General features: G+C 43.3%; 2 protein-coding genes across 2 annotated transcripts in view; both read right to left on the bottom strand.

The window, feature by feature from the left end:
- Window positions 1-21,100, bottom strand: part of Bet5 (blocked early in transport 5) — a 550,922-nt gene that overhangs the window by 167,152 nt on the left and 362,670 nt on the right. The window lies entirely within an intron of this gene.
- The window catches only part of LOC128705167 (probable ATP-dependent DNA helicase HFM1), a 163,062-nt gene that overhangs the window by 9,625 nt on the left and 132,337 nt on the right, over window positions 1-21,100 (bottom strand). The window contains exons 17-22 of the mRNA XM_070086427.1: window positions 16,952-17,091; window positions 16,631-16,702; window positions 16,006-16,115; window positions 15,563-15,660; window positions 2,313-2,527; window positions 849-941 (exon numbers count right to left, since the gene is read on the bottom strand). Coding sequence (XP_069942528.1) covers window positions 849-941; window positions 2,313-2,527; window positions 15,563-15,660; window positions 16,006-16,115; window positions 16,631-16,702; window positions 16,952-17,091 — 728 coding nt within the window. The remainder of the gene's footprint in view (window positions 1-848; window positions 942-2,312; window positions 2,528-15,562; window positions 15,661-16,005; window positions 16,116-16,630; window positions 16,703-16,951; window positions 17,092-21,100) is intronic.

The raw sequence follows: 21,100 nt of genomic DNA, 5'->3' as shown, positions 1-21,100 counted from the left end.
TTCTACTTTTTTCTTACTCTTTATTCTCTGACTAATATTCACACCACACACTGATCTTATACATCTCCACTGCCTCCAGCCTTCCCCCTCACTTAAATATTCACGAATCATACCTCACCCATACAGAAGTGTCACCGCCAATATACTCAGAGACCATCCACATATAACCGCCACTGACACACTTCTTTTCCACAGAATTCCTAACACTTGCTACTTTTCTCTTAACTACAATATGATTCAACTCAAATTTCATATCAATCCATTGATCCCTTCGTATTACTCCTAATACCTTTTTATTTTCTGTATTCACTTTCTTCTTAAACCCTTCCAACTGCTCCATTAACTTCTGCATCTTGTGTTTTGATTCATGCTGTATATTTACACAGCACTTCCCATCTTACCAAAGCTCTGGTCATAAGTTAAGTACCCAGTTCCATTATGCAACCTTAGTAACGCCATAAAAAGTGACCACTAAACTCCGGGATTTTCAGAAATTCAGAACCTATTACTATTGTTACATTCATTTGGAAGCGCCTAGTAGCGACTAGCGAAGAGACGGGTCCAGGACCTATGGATCGACCCCTGCAACCACAAACAGGTGAGTATCAAATCCGTGAGGATCTTTCAGAGCCTGGAGAATAAGACGGGTCGAGGTCTTCAGGTGTGACAATACTACCTTTTTTTGTGGTTAAATATACTTTCATATAAGTTTGGGTAACATAACCTAATTTAAAGAAAAAATTACATTATTTACAAGTTTATAGGAAGAGTTTAAAGATGAATTTCGCTACCTCGTAAGAAAATTAATACAGTAAAACGAAGACACTGTGATATACACACCAACGCACCTCATTGATGTGCTGGACGATCAGTTCGTAGCGAGGAAGCCTCACTGCTTGGTCACGGATACGATTACCGAAGGGCGGCTGCCTATTTAGGATCTGAAAGGCATATATAACATGTGAGGTCATTATAAATACCAGACTGAATGAATGATGGTGACTGCTTTCTTCTTTGGGTCACCCTGCCTTGGCGGGAGACGACCAGTGAGTTCGGTCAATATTTTACTTTTCAGTACCTACAACGTATGTACCCCATGGAATAATTAAGCATTTCCTGTGCAAATTGTTATTTTGGGAGATATAATTAAAATACCTGTGATACATTTAAAATATTTCGGTGAGGCAGCACACTGAGGCGTCTCACGTCTGGTATTCATATATATGATGCAGTTGTTTTGGAGCGAAAGAGGTGGGATAGAAAAAATCATATATAGGGAAAACTAATAGGTAATTAAGTAACAAAGAAACAGATGATAGATAAGTGACATGCAAGAGAATGAATGGAATAACATATTGATGAAAAGTTTCCGTCTGGGCAGTTAGAAGACAGACTAGGAAAGAGAAAGAAACCTTAATAATCCGGAAGTGGGTAGAATTTATGGCGTTACAGCAGATGTCAAACGGAAGATTTTGAATGATGGACAGGTTACCGATATAACTATAATCATTGGGTCTGATTAACACTGTGACTTCATTAATAATGTTTTAGGTAATACGCCTCACAGGATTGATGTACTGTATATCTATCTGCTGAGAACAATCCCACTGTAGGGATGGAAACGTTAATTTTGTGTCTAGTTTCAAACTGTGGGAAATTGAATAGCGTTCCCAGTATGGGAACTTCAATAATAAACTACCCAGTTTAGGCACTTCAGAGAGAATAGCTAAATCAAAGTGTGGGTGATTAAAGAATAGGCTACTCATTGTAACCACATAAAGAATAAGACTTGAAAGTCTGGGAGTTTAAAAAAAATGGCTATTCAATCTGAGCACTTTAAAAACTGCCTACTTAAAGTCTGAGTACTCAAATAATCTACTGAAGGTGTGAGTACCTAAAGAGGTCTACTCAAAGTGTATGTTTTATGCGCGATTTACAAGTGTAATATCACATTCATACATAAAGTTTGACATCTACAATTTTTTTTTTCAACAAGTCGGCCGTCTCCCACCGAGGCAGGGTGACCCAAAAAAGAAAGAAAATCCCCAAAAAGAAAATACTTTCATCATCATTCAACACTTTCACCACACGCACACATTATCACTGCTTTTGCAGAGGTGCTCAGAATACAACAGTTTAGAAGCATATACATATAAAGATACACAACATATCCCTCCAAACTGCCAATATCCCAAACCCCTCCTTTAAAGTGCAGGCATTGTACTTCCCATTTCCAGGACTCAAGTCCGACTATATGAAAATGTTTATAATTAATGCTACTGTGAAAGTCATCATAAAAAAATGTTAGGTACCAGTTCAATGTTCCTGGGTGATTCTGCCTCGAGGGCAGTGAAGGAGGTGATTTTAGAGCGGACAAGTGCGTCGCTGAGGACAGGACCAATCTTGTCCAGCTGACGTGTAACATATCTGCTGTTCTCCCATAAGCGGCTGCTGAAGCACTTACACAGCAGTGTTGTGTTGAGCTGCATCTCGTACTCTCTCCTCGTGGCCCCGTACTCTGCCAGGCCTATACCAGCACACAAGGAGATTTAAGCAAGAACTTAGCATCACTAGAATTAATTCTTAGCCCTCTTATTACAAGGAAAAACAATAAAAGTTATGCATTTTTCCCTCCCCACAAGGAAAACAGTTAACTGAAGCTATGCATTTTTCCCTCCCCACAAGGAAAACAGTTAACTAAAACTATGCATTTCTAATATCAATTTCGTTTTAAATTTCCACAACTACCCTAGGAACCTAAGGTAATCCTAATAAAATTTATAAATATGATATATTTTACAAATATATATAGTAATTTATTAACTGATCAAAGAATTTTCATAATTTCATTGAGGATTTCTATAGCAAACTGTTCAATAGGGTCTCAGTAATATTTATTTATCATTACTAATAAAACTTCACATAAAACTTCCATTGCCTCCTTTGGGCTCTCTGCTTTAGTAAACATCTAACACTAAAAAGATAGAAATGAGAGACGAATTAAGTTCTATATGAAACTAAAATTCATAACAACGAATTCAAAATGCATAAATTCAGATTTTTTTATTGAAGAACACTGGGTGAAATAAAATGCCAACCAGTGCATGGACCAAAATAAAAACTGTGCTGTTCCTATATTCTTTATTGCTGTTATTTGATTCGTCGGCAAAACATCTGATGCGAGTTTTTTGTCATAAGATACCCATTCAGTAGCATCGGTTCCATGGCTGGTGCGCAGGAAGACTAAGACCTACGGTCACAAGACCGATGGTCCACCACGGTAGAAGGCTCCACTATTCTAATGTTATTAAATGAGTGTGGAGCACGGAGAAGTGCAAGAGTATAACATGGAGCACACTGGATAATAGAAGGCGAGTGTCTCAATTGGAAGATATTTATTTAAATTGATCTAGAGGTTTAAAAAGAAGTTGACAAAGTGGCAAGGGTTGTCTCTTTAGAGTCATGAAGTCACGTTGTTGAAGTCGAGTAATGCTGGAGCCCTCAAGGGACGTGCTTGGATGGTGGTGAGCTCTTTACCCAAGGAGCTGGACCTATCCTACCTTTCCTTGAATCGAACCAGACTACCTATCATTTCCCCAGGTGCTGTATGATCCCTACAGGTTTAACACTGCTCTCATGAATGTAATAATTAAAATAATACCGGCTGTCCAAATTGCGTCAACAAGTGCTGGCTTCTTTACCTCTCGAGGAAGACCCCATGTTAGACTATGTCAGTTTATGCATTTTGTAAAAAAAAAAAAAATATTAAGGACAGTTGCTGTGCTCCTGAAAGCTGGCACATTAGCCTTCCTTTCCATGTTATTGATAGCAATGTTGTCCCGAGAGTTTTCTAAGATTTTGGTCTTTATAGATTTGACAATATGCGTCCCAATATGATCGGAGACCGTCAGAGCGTTGGGGCAACTGTGCACTTGGTTTTTGAAACAGCTGGGTGACAAACTTATTACAGAAACCAAAGTCCCCAGAGCGACCAGTTTTTTTTTTTTTTTTTTCCCAGACTCGGTGTTGCGATCCAGAGGAAATGCCTGCAGCTTTCTGGGCACACGTCTCACGCCCGCGGAGCTGCGTAACTGTTGGAGATATGTATAGTATTTGTGATATTATGCATAGTATTCTCTTTCTCAAACTATTTTTTAATAGTGTGTGTGTGTGTGTGTGTGTGTTCGTTAGTTACCATTTTGTCCTAGGCACATGTCGATTAGACACTAGGCCTGTAGTATGTGTGTGTGTGTGTGTGTGTGTGTGTGTGTGTGTGTGTGTGTGTGTGTGTGTGTGTGAGAGCGTGCGTGCGTGTGTGTGTGTGTGTGTGTGTGTGTTGTGTGTGTGTGTGTGCGTGTGTGTGTGTGTGTTTTGTCCTAGGCACATGTCGATTAGACACTGTGTGTGTGTGCTTGTGTGTGTGTGTGTTTGTGTGTGTGTGTTTGTGTGTGTGTGTTTGTGTGTGTGTGTGTATGTGTGTGTGTGTGTGTGTGTGTGTGTGTGTGTGTGTGTGTGTGTGTGTGTGTGTGTGCGTGCGTGCGTGTGTGTGTGTGTGTTGTGTGCGTGTGTGTGTGTGTGTGTGTGTGTGTGTGTGTGTGTGTGTGTGTGTGTGTGTGTGTGTGTGTGTGTGCGTGCGTCCGTGTGTGTGTGTGTGTGTGTGTGTGTGTGTGTGTGTGTGTGTGTGTGTGTCTGTGTGTGTGTGTGTGTGTGTGTGTGTGTGTGTGCGTGCGTGTGCGTGTGCGCGTGTGCGTGTGTGTGTATGCGTGCGTGCGTGCGCGCACTTCTCAATTCATGAACCAGCGAAATTATTTACAAATATTATCTCAGATCAGAGTAGGACTTGAACCGGCATCAAAGTACACAGTATAGGTATAAGTGACCACCAGATGCTAGGAGTTATTTCTCATACCCCTGAGCACCAGGAATGTGTTAATGCTATTTCATCTGACGCATGCAAAGTATTTTATTCACAGTGGTATATTACAGACCATTCTGGAGAAATGCCCTGACTTTGCTAGCTGCAAATAAAGCATTACCACGTGTGTGTGTGTGTGTGTGTGTGTGTGTGTGTGTGTGTGTGTGTGTGTGTGTGTGTGTGTGTGTGTGTGTGCGCGTGTGCGCGCTTGTGTATGCATATATTTGTACGCTCGTGTGCATGTCTGTGCGTGCGCCCTCGGGTGTGTATGTGTGCGCGCGCACTCGTGTGGGTGTATGACCCTGGAGTCTACCTGGAGGGAATTCCGGGGATCAACGTCCCCGCGGTCCGGTCCACGACCAGGCCTCCCGGTGGATCAGGGCCTGATCAACGAGGCTGTTACTGCTGGCCGCACGTAATCCAACGTACGAACCACAGCCCGGCTGATCCGGCACCGTCTTTAGGTATCTGTCCAGCTCCCTCTTGAAGACAACCAGGGGTCTTCCCGTAATGCCCCTTATTGCTGGTGGGAGGCTGTTGAACAGTCTTGGGCCCCGGACACTTACTGCATTTTCTCTTAGTGTACCAGTGACACCCCTAGTTTTCACTGGGGGTATGTTGCATTGCCTGCCAAGTCTTTTGCTTTTGTATGGAGTGATTGCTGTGTGCATATTAGGGACCAGTCCCTCCAGAATCTTCCAGGTGTAGATTACGATATATCTCTCTCGCCTGCGCTCTAGTGAGTACAAGTCAAGTGCTTCCAGGCGCTCCCAGTAGTTAAGGTGTTTGATGGAACTTATACGTGCAGTAAAGGTTCTCTGTACATTCTCTAGCTCTGCAATTTCACCTGCCTTGAATGGGGATGTTAATGTACAGTAGTATTCCAGCCTAGAAAGAATAAGTGATTTAAAAAGGATCATCATTGGCTTAGCAGCTCTTGTCTTGAATGTTCTCATTATCCATCCTATCAGTTTCCTAGCAGATGTCATAATGGCATTGTTGTGATCCTTGAAGGTGAAATCCTCTGACATTACCACTCCCAGGTCTCTCACATTACTTTTCCTCTATACTGTGTGATTGGAGTTTGTAGTATACTCAGTTCTAGTTATTATTTCCTCCAGTTTTCCATAACGGAGTAGTTGGAATTTGTCTTCATTGAACATCATATTGCTCTCTGTTGCCCATTGGAAAACTTGGTTTATATCTTCTTGGAGCTTTGCCATGTCCTCAACGGATGACACTCTCATGCAGATCCTAGTATCGTCTGCAAAAGATGATACAGTGCTGTTTACCTGGAGAGAGTTCCGGGGGTCAACGCCCCCGCGGCCCGGTCTGTGACCGGGTTTACATCTCTGTCTATGTCTGATGTGAGAATAAGGAACTGGATAGGTGCGAGTACTGTGCCTTGTGGGACAGAGCTCTTCACTATGGCAGCATCTGATTTAACTCTGTTTACCACTACTCTTTGTGCGATTGGTTAGAAAGTTGAAGATCCATCTGCCTACTTTGCCGGTTATCCCTTTAGCACGCATTTTGTGTGCTATTACACCATGGTCGCACTTGTCAAAGGCTTTTGCAGTCTGTGTATACTACATTGGCATTCTGTTTGTTTTCCAGTGCATCTAGGACCATATCATAGTGGTCAAGCAGTTGCGAAAGGCAGGAGCGACCTGCTCTGAAACCATGTTGCCCTGGGTTGTGCAATTTTTGGGAGTCTAGGTGGTTTGCTATCCTGCTTCTTAGAACTCTTTCAAAGATTTTTATGATGTGGGACGTTAAAGCTATTGGTCTATAGTTCTTAGCTACTGCTTTGCTGCCACCTTCATGGAGTGGGGCTATATCTGTTGTTTTTAGTGACTGTGGAATCTCGCCTGTGTCTAAGCTCCTTCTCCATAGCATACTTAGGGCCCGTGAGAGGGGTTTCTTGCAGTTTTTAATGAACACCGAGTTCCACGAGTCTGGGCCTGGGGCTGAGTGCATGGGCATGTCGTCGATGGCTTTCTCAAAGTCTAGTGGAGTTAAAGTTATGTCATAAATCTGGCCTACATTGGCAGGGTTTTGAGGCTCATTCATGAAAAAATTGTTTGGATCATCTATCTTTAAACTGGTTAGTGGCTCAATGAACAGAGTCATACTGCAATTTCAGTCTCTCGCTCATTTCTCTGTTGTCGTCAGTGTAGGATCCATCTTGTCTGAGCAGGGGCCCTATACTAGAAGTGGTTTTTGACTTGTTTTTGGCGTATGAAAAGAAATATTTCGAATTTCTTTCAATTTCATTAATCGCTTTTAGCTCCTCTTGTCTCTCCTGGATCCTGTATGAGTCCTTTAACTTAATATTTGTATTTATAACTCATTACAATTGTGACCAGGTGTGGACGTATCATTGGCTCATTACTTTGTAATTTGTTCATGACTGTAACCATGTATAGGAATGAGGCTGATTCATTACCTTTGTAACTTGCCATGATTGTGACCAGATCTACCTGGAGTTCATTACCTTTGTAACTAGTTCAGCTATCATAACTTTGGGGTCCAGTCCCTGGACCCATTATGTACCTCTGTAATCTTTTGACTACCGCCCACAGGATGGGTATGGGGTGCATAATAAACATATTAAACTAACTAACTGTCGCATGCACTGGCCCACGAGAGGTACCATAGGTGTCAGTTACCATAGCCTCAGAGATTATTATTATAATCAAAAAGAAGCGCTAAGCCACAAGGACTATACAGCGCTGCAGGGCAGGAAGGAAGCGAGGGCATCAGGTGGCAAAAGGGAGATGGATGAGCAACAGGTTACGGATAACAGCGGGGCAGTGGATGGTGAAAGGGTAAAGGGCAGCAAGAGACTGAACCAGAAAGGGCTGAGGGGAGTGTGAAAAGTATCATCAGAGTTTGTGGAGTAAATCAGTCGTTGTCAAGAAGTCAATGAGAGAGTCAGGATTAAAGGAGGGTCCATCAGCAAGAAGGGAAGGTAAAGAGAGAGTAGGAGAACGAAGACGACGTTGGAGGTAAATTCTGCGTGCTCGTTGATAGAGAGGGCAGTCTAACAGAATGTGGCTAATCGATACTGGAACTTGACACTGCTCACAGAGAGGAACAGGGTGCCTCTCCATGAGATACCCATGAGTAAGACGAGTGTGGCCAATGCGAAGGCGGGAGAGAGTGGTCTCCCAACCTCGGCACTGATGACAAGAAGACGGCCAGTAACCTATGCTCGGTTTAATAGAATGAAGTTTGTTACCGAGCAGAGTTGACCAACGTTGTTGCCAACGGGTGCGAAGGTGGGTAGCTATTGCAGCAAAATAGTCTAGAAATGGAACACCTCGATAGGAAATTGGTAGGTCATATACTGCTGACCGCGCAGCAGTGTCTGCCTGTTCATTGCCCTGTACGTCGACATGACCAGGGACCCAACAAAAAACAATATCTTTATGTTTGGTAGAGATACGGCGTAGCCAAAGTTGGATACGGAGAACTAGGGGATGAGATGTATCAAATTTTCGTATAGCCTGTAGAGCACTAAGGGAGTCTGAGACTACTACAAATGATGACACAGGCATAGATGCGATACGAATAAGTGCTGCAAGAATGGCATACAGTTCAGCAGTAAAAATGCTAGCTGAAGATAGTAAATGCCCTCGTACGACGCTGTCCGGAAACACTGCTGCGAATCCGACGCCGTCTGAAGACTTAGAGCCATCTGTGTACACAGCGGTGGCATGAGAATGAGAGTGGAAGTGATCAAGAAAAAGAGAGCGGGAAGCCACCGTAGGCAGTTGAGCTTTCGAGCAAGGGAGTGAGAAAGAACAGACCCGAACAGCTGGAACTTCCCAGGGGGGTAGGGAAAAGTGAGATGCTACATGAACATATAAAGGTGGTAACTGAAGGGAAGACAAGAGTGAAAGTAGGCGAAGAGAAAAGGGACGGAGCAAACAGGGGCGGCGAACGAATAAAGAATGTCTACTAATATCGGTGACCATTCTATAAATGGAAGGATTGTGTAGATCGTGAGAGCGTACATAGTAACGAAGGCAATGGGCATCACGGCGATCAGACAAGGATGGAACATTTGCTTCTGTATAGAGGCTCTCAACAGGGGAAGAGCGAAAAGCACCAAGGCACAAACGTAAGCCTTGGTGATGGATAGAGTTAAGGCTAGAGAGAGTAGCAGGAGAGGCCGCGGAATAAATCTGGTCACCATAATCGAGTTTCGATAAAACGAGGGCTGAATGTAGGCGAAGCAGAGTTCGACGATCAGCTCCCCAGGAAAGATGAGCAAGGGTTTTAAGAAGGTTTAGCCGGCTGTGACAAGTTGCCTTCAGAGAGGTAATGTGAGGTTTCCAGGTTAACCGACGGTCAAAGAGAAGGCCTAGAAACCTGACTGTATCACGTTCGGGGATACGGGAGCCATAGAGATACAAAGGATGATCGGAGATAACAGAGCGTCTAGTGAAAGTAATTTGGTGAGTTTTGGTACTTGAAAATTTAAACCCATGTGTGGTGGCCCAAGTGGAAACACGGTCGACCGCATGCTGGAGAGAAACTGCAATAAGGTGACAGTCAGCGCCTGCACAAGCAATAGCGAAGTCATCAACATAGAGTGATGACCAAATATTGGGTGGAAGAACAGAGGCCAAATCATTTATAGCAAGGAGAAAAAGTGTTGTGCTTAGAACACATCCCTGAGGGACACCTTCAGCTTGGACGAAGTCCGGGGAAAGAACATTATTGACTCGAACACGGAAATGTCTGTCAGTTAAAAAGTTCTTAAGGAAGGATGGTAGATTGCCTCGGAGGCCTAAGGAATGGGCCTGGGCCAAAATATTATACCTCCAAGTTGTGTCATATGCCTTCTCAAGGTCAAAAAATATGGCAATAACTGAGTGATTATTCGCAAAGGCATTACGAACATACGTATCCAAGCGTAGTAAGGGGTCTATGGTAGAACGACCCTTACGAAAGCCATATTGACTAGCGGAGAGACTGTTGTGAGTCTCTAAATACCACATTAAACGTCGATTTACGAGGCGTTCCATCACTTTGCAAACTGCACTTGTAAGAGCGATGGGGCGATAGTGGGAGGCATCATGTCCTGTAGTACCCGGTTTGCGGAAAGGGAGAACAATGGCAGATTTCCACAGCTGGGGAAGAACTCCTTGTGCCCAAATAAGATTGAAGAGGTGTAAGAGGACTACAAGGGCTGACCGATGTAAATGTTGTAACATACGAATATGAATGTCATCAGGCCCAGCTGCCGATGATCGGCAAGCTGAGAGCGTTGCCTCCAGTTCTTGAAGTGTAAAAGGCACATTATACTGTTCTTCTCCGAGAGAAGAAAAGTCCAAGGGTACTAACTCTCTGGCAGACTTTGAGGAAAGAAACGAGGGGCATAGATGGAGCCCTCGGGAAATACGGACCAGATGTGTGCCAAGTTCAATGGCAACGTCGAGAGGGTTTGCTATATCAACACCAGTGACCCGTAGAACAGGAGCCGGGTCAGGAGAGTATTTACCACTCAATTTCCTCACTTTTTTCCAGACTGCACTCATAGAAGAAGCAGAGGTGATGGTGGAAACATAGTCTCGCCAACAAGTGCGTTTAGCTTCACGGATGACACGGCGAGCGATCGCACGCTTCTGCTTAAAATCAACAAGTCTCTCAGCGGTTCTATTGTACCGGTACCTGCCCCATGCAGCACGTTTCAAACGTACTGCACGAGCACAAGCAGGAGACCACCAAGGCACGCACTTCTGAGAATGCCTGCCTGAGGTGTGGGGTATAGAATGAGAAGCTGCGGTATAAACTGATGTCGAGAAGATGTGTAGGAGCTCATCAATGGAGGATGAAGAAGGAACCTCACTAAAAGCAGTGAGGTGTGAGTAAAGATCCCAATTTGCCCGATCAAATTGCCAGCGAGGGCTACGGGAAGGTGGTGAATAAGAAGGAGAAGTAAGAATGATCGGAAAATGATCGCTGTCATGTAAGTCTGGTAGAACAGACCAGGTGAAGTCTAGTGCTGTGGAGGAAGAGCAGACTGATAGATCGATGCAAGAGAGAGTATGAGTACGAGGATCAAAATGGGTGGGAGTACCCGTATTTAAAACATGGAGGGGGTGAGAGGCAAGAAAAGCCTCCAACTGAATGCCACGTGAGTCACAATGAGACCCCCCCCAGAGGAAATGGTGGGCATTAAAATCACCAAGTAACAGAAGTGGTGGTGGTAAGGATGAAACAAGAAAGGCAAAGTCTGGGATAGAAAATGCTCGAGAAGGAGAGAGATATAAAGAACATATTGTAAACCACTTATTCAAGTGGATACGGGCTGCAGTGTAATGCAGCGAGGTATGGACAAATAGTTGACAGTACGGAATATCATTGCGTAGAAGAAGGGCACTTTCATTAAAGGTCCCATCTGAGAAAGGATCCGAAGAATACAATAAATTATAGCCTGAGATAGGTTGGAAAACAGCCGAGTGTAATTTTGGTTCTTGTAAGCAAGCACCAACAGGGGAAAACCTGGAAAGCAACATCTGAAGCTCACCCCGATTACCCCTGAGGCCGCGGATATTCCACTGTAAATAGGCCATGATTGGCGATGAAGAAAATATCAGGAATCTGTAGGTAAAGGCACCTACGGACTAGAGGGGTTAGAAAAGTCAACGTGTGGTGGCATTGGAAGATGTTCAAGTAACGAAGGAACGGAGCGTTGCGAAGAATGGGGTTGTGAAGATGGAGGAGAGGGAAGAGAAGGAACAGGAAGTGAATCAGTGTCCATTGAAGGTTTAGTCTCTGCAATATATTCTGAAATGGCTTCAAGTGTTTCTGAATTCAAAGATGTATGGGAAACCATATTGGAGATAGGAGGAGGAGGGTGAGTAAAGATTGGGACAGTAATGGACTGTACCAAAGTAGAGGGGGAGGGAAAAGTGTAAGGGACTGGAGATGAAGTGTGGGGGGGGACAGAAGAGGTAGAAACCTGGGAGGTGACAGAAGAGGGAGAAACTTGGGAGGGGACGGGGGTGGAAGGCATAGTACGAGGAGGAGGGTGAATCTCCACACTTGTAATAGAGCCAGAGAGAGGGGAAGAACTAGGTACAGAGACTGGAAAGGTAACGTGTGGAGGTGGAAGAAGGGAAGGAAGGGGCAAAGAAGATTTGAGCAATGTGGATTTTTTGGACTTCTGAGTAGAGGGGCGATTGGTATTAGGTGTCGTACGAGGTCTTGTCGATACTGGGGCTTGTGAGGAAGGACGCGAAGATGTGAGAACAGACTGAGTTGTAGTCGGGACGTCAGAGCCAAGGACAGCAAAAGGATTAGATGCCGTAATGGCTATGGGAGGGGTAACAACAGAGGAGGCTGCAGAAGATGGGACCCCAGAAGTGGGGGGATGTTTGGAAACACGAGAATAAGAAACACGGGGTAGTCTCCCTTGGAGGCGGAGATGAGTAACTGCCATAGCATAAGGGAGACCTTCTGCCTCTTTGAGGCAACGGATTTCACGTTCATTTAAGTAGACCTGGCAACGGCGGGAGTACGAAGGGTGAGCTTCATTACAATTAAGGCAAGATGGAGGTTGACTGCAAGATGTATTAGAATGGTTGTCGGCACCACAGACTGGGCATTCGGCCATAGATCTGCAATATTTCGCTGGGTGACCAAAACGCCAGCAATTTCTACATTGTTGCGGTGTAGGTATCACCTTTCGAACTTGTAACCGATGTCCCGCGACATATACAGAGGACGGGAGTTCTCGGCTGTCAAAAGTTAAACGAGCCACATTGCAAGGGTAACGTCTCCGCCCCCGGGCAGGAAGGACATAAGTGTCTACTTTGAGGATTGGGAGATCCTGGAGTTCCAGCTGTTCAAAAATGTCATTGCCACATGACTGGAAATTCTGTTGGACTATGGTATGGGGCAGAATGACAGTACCACTACAAGAATTGAGAGAAAGATGTTTTTCAATAGTGATAGGAGTAGTATCGATATTCGAAAGGAGAGAAAGATCATGAGCTTGGGTAGCATTCTGGACAGTGACGATGCGCGTACCGCTCTTGAGAGCGTGAAATGAAATATCTCTGCCAACATGACGCAGGAGCGCTTTGGCAATACTATGGTCAGAAAGGTAGGCAGAAGAAGAAGTTGGTCTTAAAGTAAAGAATTTAGTCCATTGTGTGGTCCGAAACTGAGCGTGGAGAGGGAGTGCTTGACGTGTCGGTCGTTTCCGAGTAGAATGGGAAGGTAACGACGGAGCATCATCAGGAGATTGACGTTGGCGTTTAGGAGTAGGACCGGAGTTGGTCCGGCATGAAATGGGTGGGCGATTCGAAAATTGCCGTACCGTAGAGGGAGAAGCCGGAAGCATAGTCAAAGGAGAGCGGAGTTCAGACAAATCGAAGGAGTCAGTCGAAGCCCCGGTACCTGAAGCGGGTGAGGAAACAGCACCAGCAAGAGGTACAGGGGCATCAGGAGTGTCCGAAGAGTGGTCTAAACACAAGGCAGGGTCAGAATGGGGTGCGGTATCAAGAAGGGGCCCGGGGGTAGTGGTTTCATGGACTAGGGCTGCCATGGTTAGGTTACTCCTTTGCTTTTTGTTTTTAAGAAAAAAAAAGAAAGAAGAAAAGAAAATAAAAACAAAAAAAAGAATAAAAAAAGGGGGGAGCGGGGAGGAATAGTTCCCAGGAGAAATGAAAGGGCCGGAAATCTCCCTCCGCGCCCAAGAGGACTCGACACCGCTAGTAGCGCAGATGCAGCATGGAACCCGTGCCATACCCTACCCTTCATGCCAGTAAACCAGCAATCCGGGATAGCAACCTCACATCTGCCGAGCTACCTCGGTGGACAAAAGAGAGGGCGGCCGGATATCCGCCACAAAGCATACCTCCTTCAGCCACCACCCCCGGAATCCGAAAGGTGGCTTCCAGAGATACACCCGTCGCCCAAAAGACACCCAAAGCTACTCCGGGATACCGGAGAGGGATCGGGACATCCCTAGGCAATCCAGATTCCACGGCAAACTACGCCACCGCCAAGAAACCTCAACGGAATGGGATCGACCCCGGTGTCCTTTCCCCTACCTAGGAACTAGCACGCCTGTGGGAGAAATCACGAAGGCTAAAAAGAGGAAGGGCAAAAGGGAGGGGTGAGGAGGAGGAGGAGGAATGGAAAAAGGGGAGGATGGGGAGGATGGGATAGGGGAGGGGAGAATGGGGGGTAATTAGGTTCGGTCTGAGGAAGAAGACCGACAGGGCTAATTCCTCAGACCAAGAGCCTCTTCACCACGCCAAGGAGCCCCCCTTGAAGAGGATAGCCTCAGAGAAATAACTTATTGATTTTTTTTTTCATCTACAGCCACTCAATTCTTCATACATACATAAACATATATACTTTATTAAGTAATATGATACTAACGGTTATCTTTCAAGTATCTGGCATGTAGTAAAGAGCAATATGACCAGCATAAAAATCAACTGAAAACGCAAATTATAGAAGACAGAAAACGTACCCAGAACTCAGACAACAGAAAACGTGACAAGCTCTACATACACTAAATTAAATTGCACTATAACCTAACTGACTATACACCAGAAATATTCAAGTGTTCATCTAAGCCTCATGCAAAATTTGAAACTTTTACAATGGTAAATTATGTAGAATTCACCCTAGGGTAATCCACAAGTCAAACGTGACTTATCTCCACTGGGATTTATAACAACAGGATTTAATACACAGGGCTAAGTTTTTATTTGAGCCTTGGATGTTTCTCAGTGTATAAATCCCAAATGTGTTTCTCAGTGCATAAACCCCGAAAATGTTTCTCATATAAACCCCGACAGATGTTTCTCAGTGAATAAACCCCAACAGATGTGTTTCTCAGTGTATCACACCTTGAGTCTTTTAATAATGATATTGATAACTTTCTTTCTCAAGATACATTAATTACAATTGTATATCAAACGTATATTTCTTTCAGGTTGGAAAAGTCCATAGTTTTGATAACCGAATCAAGTCCATGCGGTATCGGGGACTGTCTTATGGAATTCCACTGGGGTCCTTAAATCTTCTTTCCTAGGATGCGACCCACAACAGTCGACTATCACCCAAACACCTACTTACTGCTAAGTAAACAAGGGCAGCAGGTAAAAAGAAACATGCCATACGCGCCGGGATCGGCCCCTAGTCTCACAGTGTGTGAGGTGAGGACACTACCAACTGAGCAAAGTACAGTTGTGAATGGATCACTTACTCAAATATTTTTTTATAGTATTGGTAGATTAGATACTGGTGTAATTTCTACCGTCGGTCTGATCACCTATGTAGATGGGTCTTATCTTACACTTTCGAGGTGCTTTCTTACAGAAATGAAATGGGTGGATTAAATACTGGTGCAGCTTCCTAGTAGATAATGTTGCACGTTACTTGTGCAGGTAACTTTAATAATTCGCCGGTATATGTCCCAGCACGGGTCTTTTCCAGATGGTTACCCGGCGCGCTGCTACTAGGTGTTAGAGTACAAGTGAAGTGCAACCCTAACGACCCTTGTACTCTATTATTAGTTAACAAATTTTAAACACTAAAAAACCTACAGAGTGCATATTGACACGGGTGAGAATTGTGTAGAACATACAGGCTAGTGCTAATACATACACTTGGTGATGCGTTGTCCGGTGCGCATAATCTTGTTTGCGTCCTGACTTAGTCCAGGATCTAGGATGGTCTGGCACCCTAACGTCGCCTGTACCAAGCTGATCAAATACTGCTAAGTAAAACCATTCAGAACACCTTTGCTCAAAACTGATAAGTACATTCACCTTTATACCAGTTTTTCTAAATTAATCTCTTTATGAAAGCAAAAGAAAAATATTTAACACGTGCCATCATTTCAACCATTCTGCATAAGAAATCATTTTGATATATAAAACAAAAATTTCCTGTATGTTTATTATACACAATCTGTAAACTCAACATAATCCAAACACATATAGTATATAGAACTATGTTTCAGACTGTTTCTAGGTACCTAGATATCCTCAAAATTGAGTTTATAACTAACCCATAAATAGAATATGAAAATATGAATGTGTACAAACCAGTTGATCTTCTGCTCTCTGGTCTTGATCCTGCCTTTAATGGGGAAGCGTATGGACGTCGTCTGGCTCTTGTTTAACTCGTTAAGTAATCGTTTCTCAGACGTCCGTACCTTCTCGTACGTAATAAAAAAAAGAACTCACAGCAGTCCCAAGCAAACTTAAAACTAAAGCAAAACACATAGAGGCTACTGTTCTTTTCGAATGGACAGACCCTGAGCAAAAGCAACAGGTTGAAACAGAATACATATGATTAACAATGGTGAGCAATAAACGCCCTAACTGACAAAACTACATGTAGAATTTTTCAGATACCTTTTAGGAACACGCTAAGTTACAAAAAGCTCGACCAATATGTCTTCCTAAATTCTAAGTCAAATTTCTCGATTTATGTTATTTAGGTCGGGTTACATAATGTCAAAGCCACTCAAATTTTATATCCGAGAATTACAGAGTGGAGATTCAGTTGTGAGATTACATCTCATTTGTACATTTCTATAACAAAGTTTATTATTTGAATACAAAGGAAAAATTAATCCAATTGAAGCATCTTTAAAATAATGGTATATATTACCGACAATACGAGGAAACAGACACATGAAACGTATGTGGTGCACACTAGTCATACCTTGATGTCCCAGAACTCTCGACACCCACACACTGTCTCCAACAGCTCCTTTAAACTCTCTTCTCCATGCATCTGCGTAAAATAGATGAATTGTAAACAAAAATAATATTAAATGAGCATATATTTACCAATACCGGCAGAATATACAAATGGATAAGTTGATGCGCGATATATGTAATCAAACAAAATTTCCTTTCACAGATCAGTTATTTACAATATAAAATATACAAATGTATTAAAATATCAAATATGTACACATTTATGGTAGTAAGAAGAAGAAAGAAAAGGAGACACACACATACACACTGAATGTAATCACACCTGTATGAAGGTCTCCATGGTGTTGAAGGAGACGCAATACCTGGCCATAAGTCGTCCAGGCGGGGTAGGTTTCACATCTACTTCGTTCATCACAATCAGTCCCGCCCGGGCCAGTGCGTTCACCTCTCGCATGCACATCTCTGCAACACATATTTTTATATACACATATGGACCAGATCGAGAATCGCCTCTTACGAAAGAGGATCTATAAAGTCCCCAATGGAAAGAAACCACATTGATAGACTTGTAAAGTTATCCTGGATTATTGACCATCTTTATTATTATAATTTTTGTTATTGTTCTTATTAATTTTATTGATGTTAACTATTACATTCATTGGGAACACTAAACCCGTAGGGATCATACAGCGTCTGGGAGGGAAACAATTAGATTCGACAGAAGGAAAGGGAGAGTAGCTCCAATTCGTTGAATCAAGTGTGTGTTTGTGTGAAATTTGTTTTACATCCCTTGAAGTCTTGCTCAGTGTACTCCCTATGAGAAAGTACTTAACTCAAGCCCGGATTAGCGTGGATTAGCGTGTCAGCGTGCCTCGTTGTGCTCCGGGTTTTCTCGTGTTTTCACGGTCGCTCTTACGTGCTAGAACTTTAATTTGTGCCATCAATCCTATACGAAACATCCCTCTAGCGCCTGGAACCAATCTTGGGCGGAAAACATTATATACTGAGCCAAAAAGGAGAATTAAGTGTGCACTACCTAGAAGAGTTTACTGCCAGAGGGGAATCATAGGCCTGTGTTCCGTGTGCAAAATAATAATAATAGAACTTTTCTTTGTCAGAGGAAAGAAAGTCTCCCTGATAACATTGTGTATACATAGTGTATAGTGTATACTACAGTGGCTCCCTAGTATATAGATGATAAAGGCTAAAGTGTCATTTGAAAACAGGTGAATTTGTAAATGAAGTGATAAGCCTATACAGGCAGGTGCCAGAAGTCGCCAGAAACTTACCACAGGTCAGCTGTTTTTAATAATCTTCCTGGCCTGCTAGTGTACTCGCATATAATCTAGTGATACCAGTGAATAGCAGAATACAGTGTTGTAGTAGCAACTAACCAGTATTATAATGGTACTTAGTGGAGTGGAGTGACTTTCATTATTTTCTTTTTTCTTGAAATACCAGACGTATACTGTGAATTTCATGTAACCTGTAGTTACCAGCGGTCGCAATATACACAACGAGAAGCAATTATTACTACAGAAAAAGCGTCCTTCCTCCAAAATTTCCACCAGTCAACTATAGTGATAATATAGCATTTATTGTGGTGGAGACGAAAAAAAAAAATAGAAAAGCTAGATACAGCGATTGATAAACAAGGGTTGAGGAACGACCGTTCGTCACTGTAGGAGCAAGTTATACTTTTGTATCAATCAAATCACATATTACTCGGGTAGATAATTTCCAGTAGATCCTTCATGTGTTAGCCCAAATCACCGATCAGTATGTTTTAAATAAGTGACCCACTGATCAGATCAGATCAACTGGTCCGAACCCTTGACTGGTTTCAAACGGATTCGTTGGACAATAAAGCAGACTGTGAACAGATGGGGTTGTAGGCGCCCTTATAAACACAAACAATAAATATAAATCAGGAACGTGCACGGTAAGCTGTCCAATACACAAGTACAGTTAGAAATAGAAATACAAATAGCTAGAGCTTCATTTAAGGTTATTAATAGAATATTCAAGAGGTTGCTAGTAGAATTACAGTAAATCAGCCATTCAAATCATTATGAAGCTCTGTGTAGTCTGCGGTCAATCAAACAAACCGGCTTCCACATGGATAAATTGTCATTTTTGTGGAAATTGGTATCACGCCCCTTGTGCAGATATCCAAGAACTAGCTACAAGCAGTATTAAAACAGGGAAGTGTTTTTGGGTATGCCCAAATGAGATAAATCTGTGGACTAAAATCACAAGGGTATTAAAAGAGGACAACATCAAAGCTGCTTTCATAGACAACCTAGAAGCTTTCTACAACAGATGGGAACATAAAAAGTCTGGGCTGAATGGTACTGCCCTTGATACTGGCCATGTAGTCAGAAACTGTAAGGCTGGAGGTGATGTCCTGGTAGTCAGTAAATGTGGGGCTGATAGTGCTGTCCTGGGAGACAGTAATGGTGAAGCTGGAGGTGCTGTCCTGGGAGACAGTAATGGTGAAGCTGGAGATGCTGTCCTGGGAGACAGTAATGGTGAAGCTGGAGGTGCTGTCCTGGGAGACAGTAATGGTGAAGCTGGAGATGCTGTCCTGGGAGACAGTAATGGTGAAGCTGGAGGTGCTGTCCTGGGAGACAGTAATTGTGAAGCTGGAGATTTTGTCCAGGTAGTCGGGAATTATACGCAGGAAGGAATACATATAAATGACCTCATAAGGGACAGGAGCCGTAGTAGGGAAACAAGTGTAGTCAAAGATAAGATAAAACCAATATTACAAACTAGAAATACCACAGGAAATAGCAAACAAGAGGACTCCACTAGCAATAGTGAGGATATATTACCAAAAACAACTGGTGGGAGCTCCATTGTTGGTGCTAGGGAGGATAGGAATAAGACAGGGAAACATGCACCAACAGGAAATACAGTCACAGAAACCCAAGGCAAACGGAAACCAAGCCTGTGCACATACTATGCACTTGGTATCTGCAGACATGGGAAATCTGGAAAAACAGACGGGACGTGCAACTATGACCACCCTAGAAAATGCCATGCCTATATGACAACAGGAAAATGCAAACTCCCTTCCTGTAAGCTTTTTCACCCTGAACTGTGTACCTCTTCAGTACAGGAAAGACTGTGCTATAACTTAAATTGCCAGGCACATCATCTAAAGGGGACAAAAAGATACAAAACATCCAGGCAATGGGAAAACCTGGGTAGTCCCAGCCACTCAAGAGGGAGAGGTTTTTTAGTGCCAGAAAGGAAAAAAAATGGCAGGAAATGGCAGAAATCGTACACCAAATCCAGTCATTCCTGGAGTGGAACCAAAGTCGATGGCCTCCACACCAAACCAACAGATACAGATACTAATGCCGGAAAAAAAAATCCCCCCCCAGTACCAACAATACCACCAGTCCGATGACATTCTTCTTTGCAAATATACAGGGTCTAAAGCCAGCAACAAACAACAAAATACCTTTCATCCGTGGACTGCTTGCAGAGGCAAAGGCAATGTTCGCGGCTTTCATTGAGACCCACATAAGGGATCACTTGGACAACGAAATATGGATCCCAGGTTACAACCTATACAGATGTGACAGTGAACAGGCAAAAGGATGGGGGGGGGGGGAGGGGTTGGCCTGTACATTGCAGAGTCACTTGTTTGCACAGAACTGCTTAATGCCTCAAATGTAGTGGACGTTTTAGCAGTAAAGGTCGAGAACCAAAACCTAGTCATTGTGGTAGTCTACAAGCCTCCGGATGCAACATCCCAGCAATTCCAGGAACAGCTGTTAAAAATTGACCACTGTCTGGAAAATCTTCCAGCTCCTGCACCCAACATCTTGCTCCTGGGGGATTTCAACTTAAGGCACCTAAAATGGAGGAATATAGCAAATAATATTGTTGCAGTAATAACACCAGGAGGCAGCTCTGATGAAAACTCACACTCACACGAGCTTTTAAATCTCTGCACAAAATTCAATTTAAACCAGCAAATAATAGAGCCTACTAGACTGGAGAATACACTAGACCTCATCTTCACTAACAATGATGATCTGATAAGAAATGTCACCATATCAAAAACAATATACTCAGATCACAACATAATTGAGGTTCAGACATGTATGCGTGGAGCCCCAGACCGACATAATGAGACTAGTCACGAGGGAGCATTCACCAAATTCAACTTCAATAACAAAAACATAAAGTGGGACCAAGTAAACCAAGTCCTAACCGATATAAGCTGGGAAGATATACTAAGCAACACAGACCCCAACTTATGCCTAGAACAGATTAACTTGGTGGCACTCGATGTATGCACAAGGCTTATTCCTCTAAGAAAAAGGAGGAGTAGATGTAAAATAGAAAGAGACAGGCGCTCCCTTTACAGGCGACGGAAAAGAATAACAGAGTGGCTAAAAGAGGTCAATATATCTGAAATGCGTAGGGAGACACTGGTCAGAGAAATAGCAAG

This window comes from Cherax quadricarinatus, chromosome 1 (genome assembly GCF_038502225.1).
Source record: "Cherax quadricarinatus isolate ZL_2023a chromosome 1, ASM3850222v1, whole genome shotgun sequence".
Classification (NCBI taxonomy): domain Eukaryota; kingdom Metazoa; phylum Arthropoda; class Malacostraca; order Decapoda; family Parastacidae; genus Cherax; species Cherax quadricarinatus.
The sequence above is the reverse complement of the archived record's forward strand: the minus strand, read 5'-3'. Positions and strand labels throughout refer to the sequence as shown.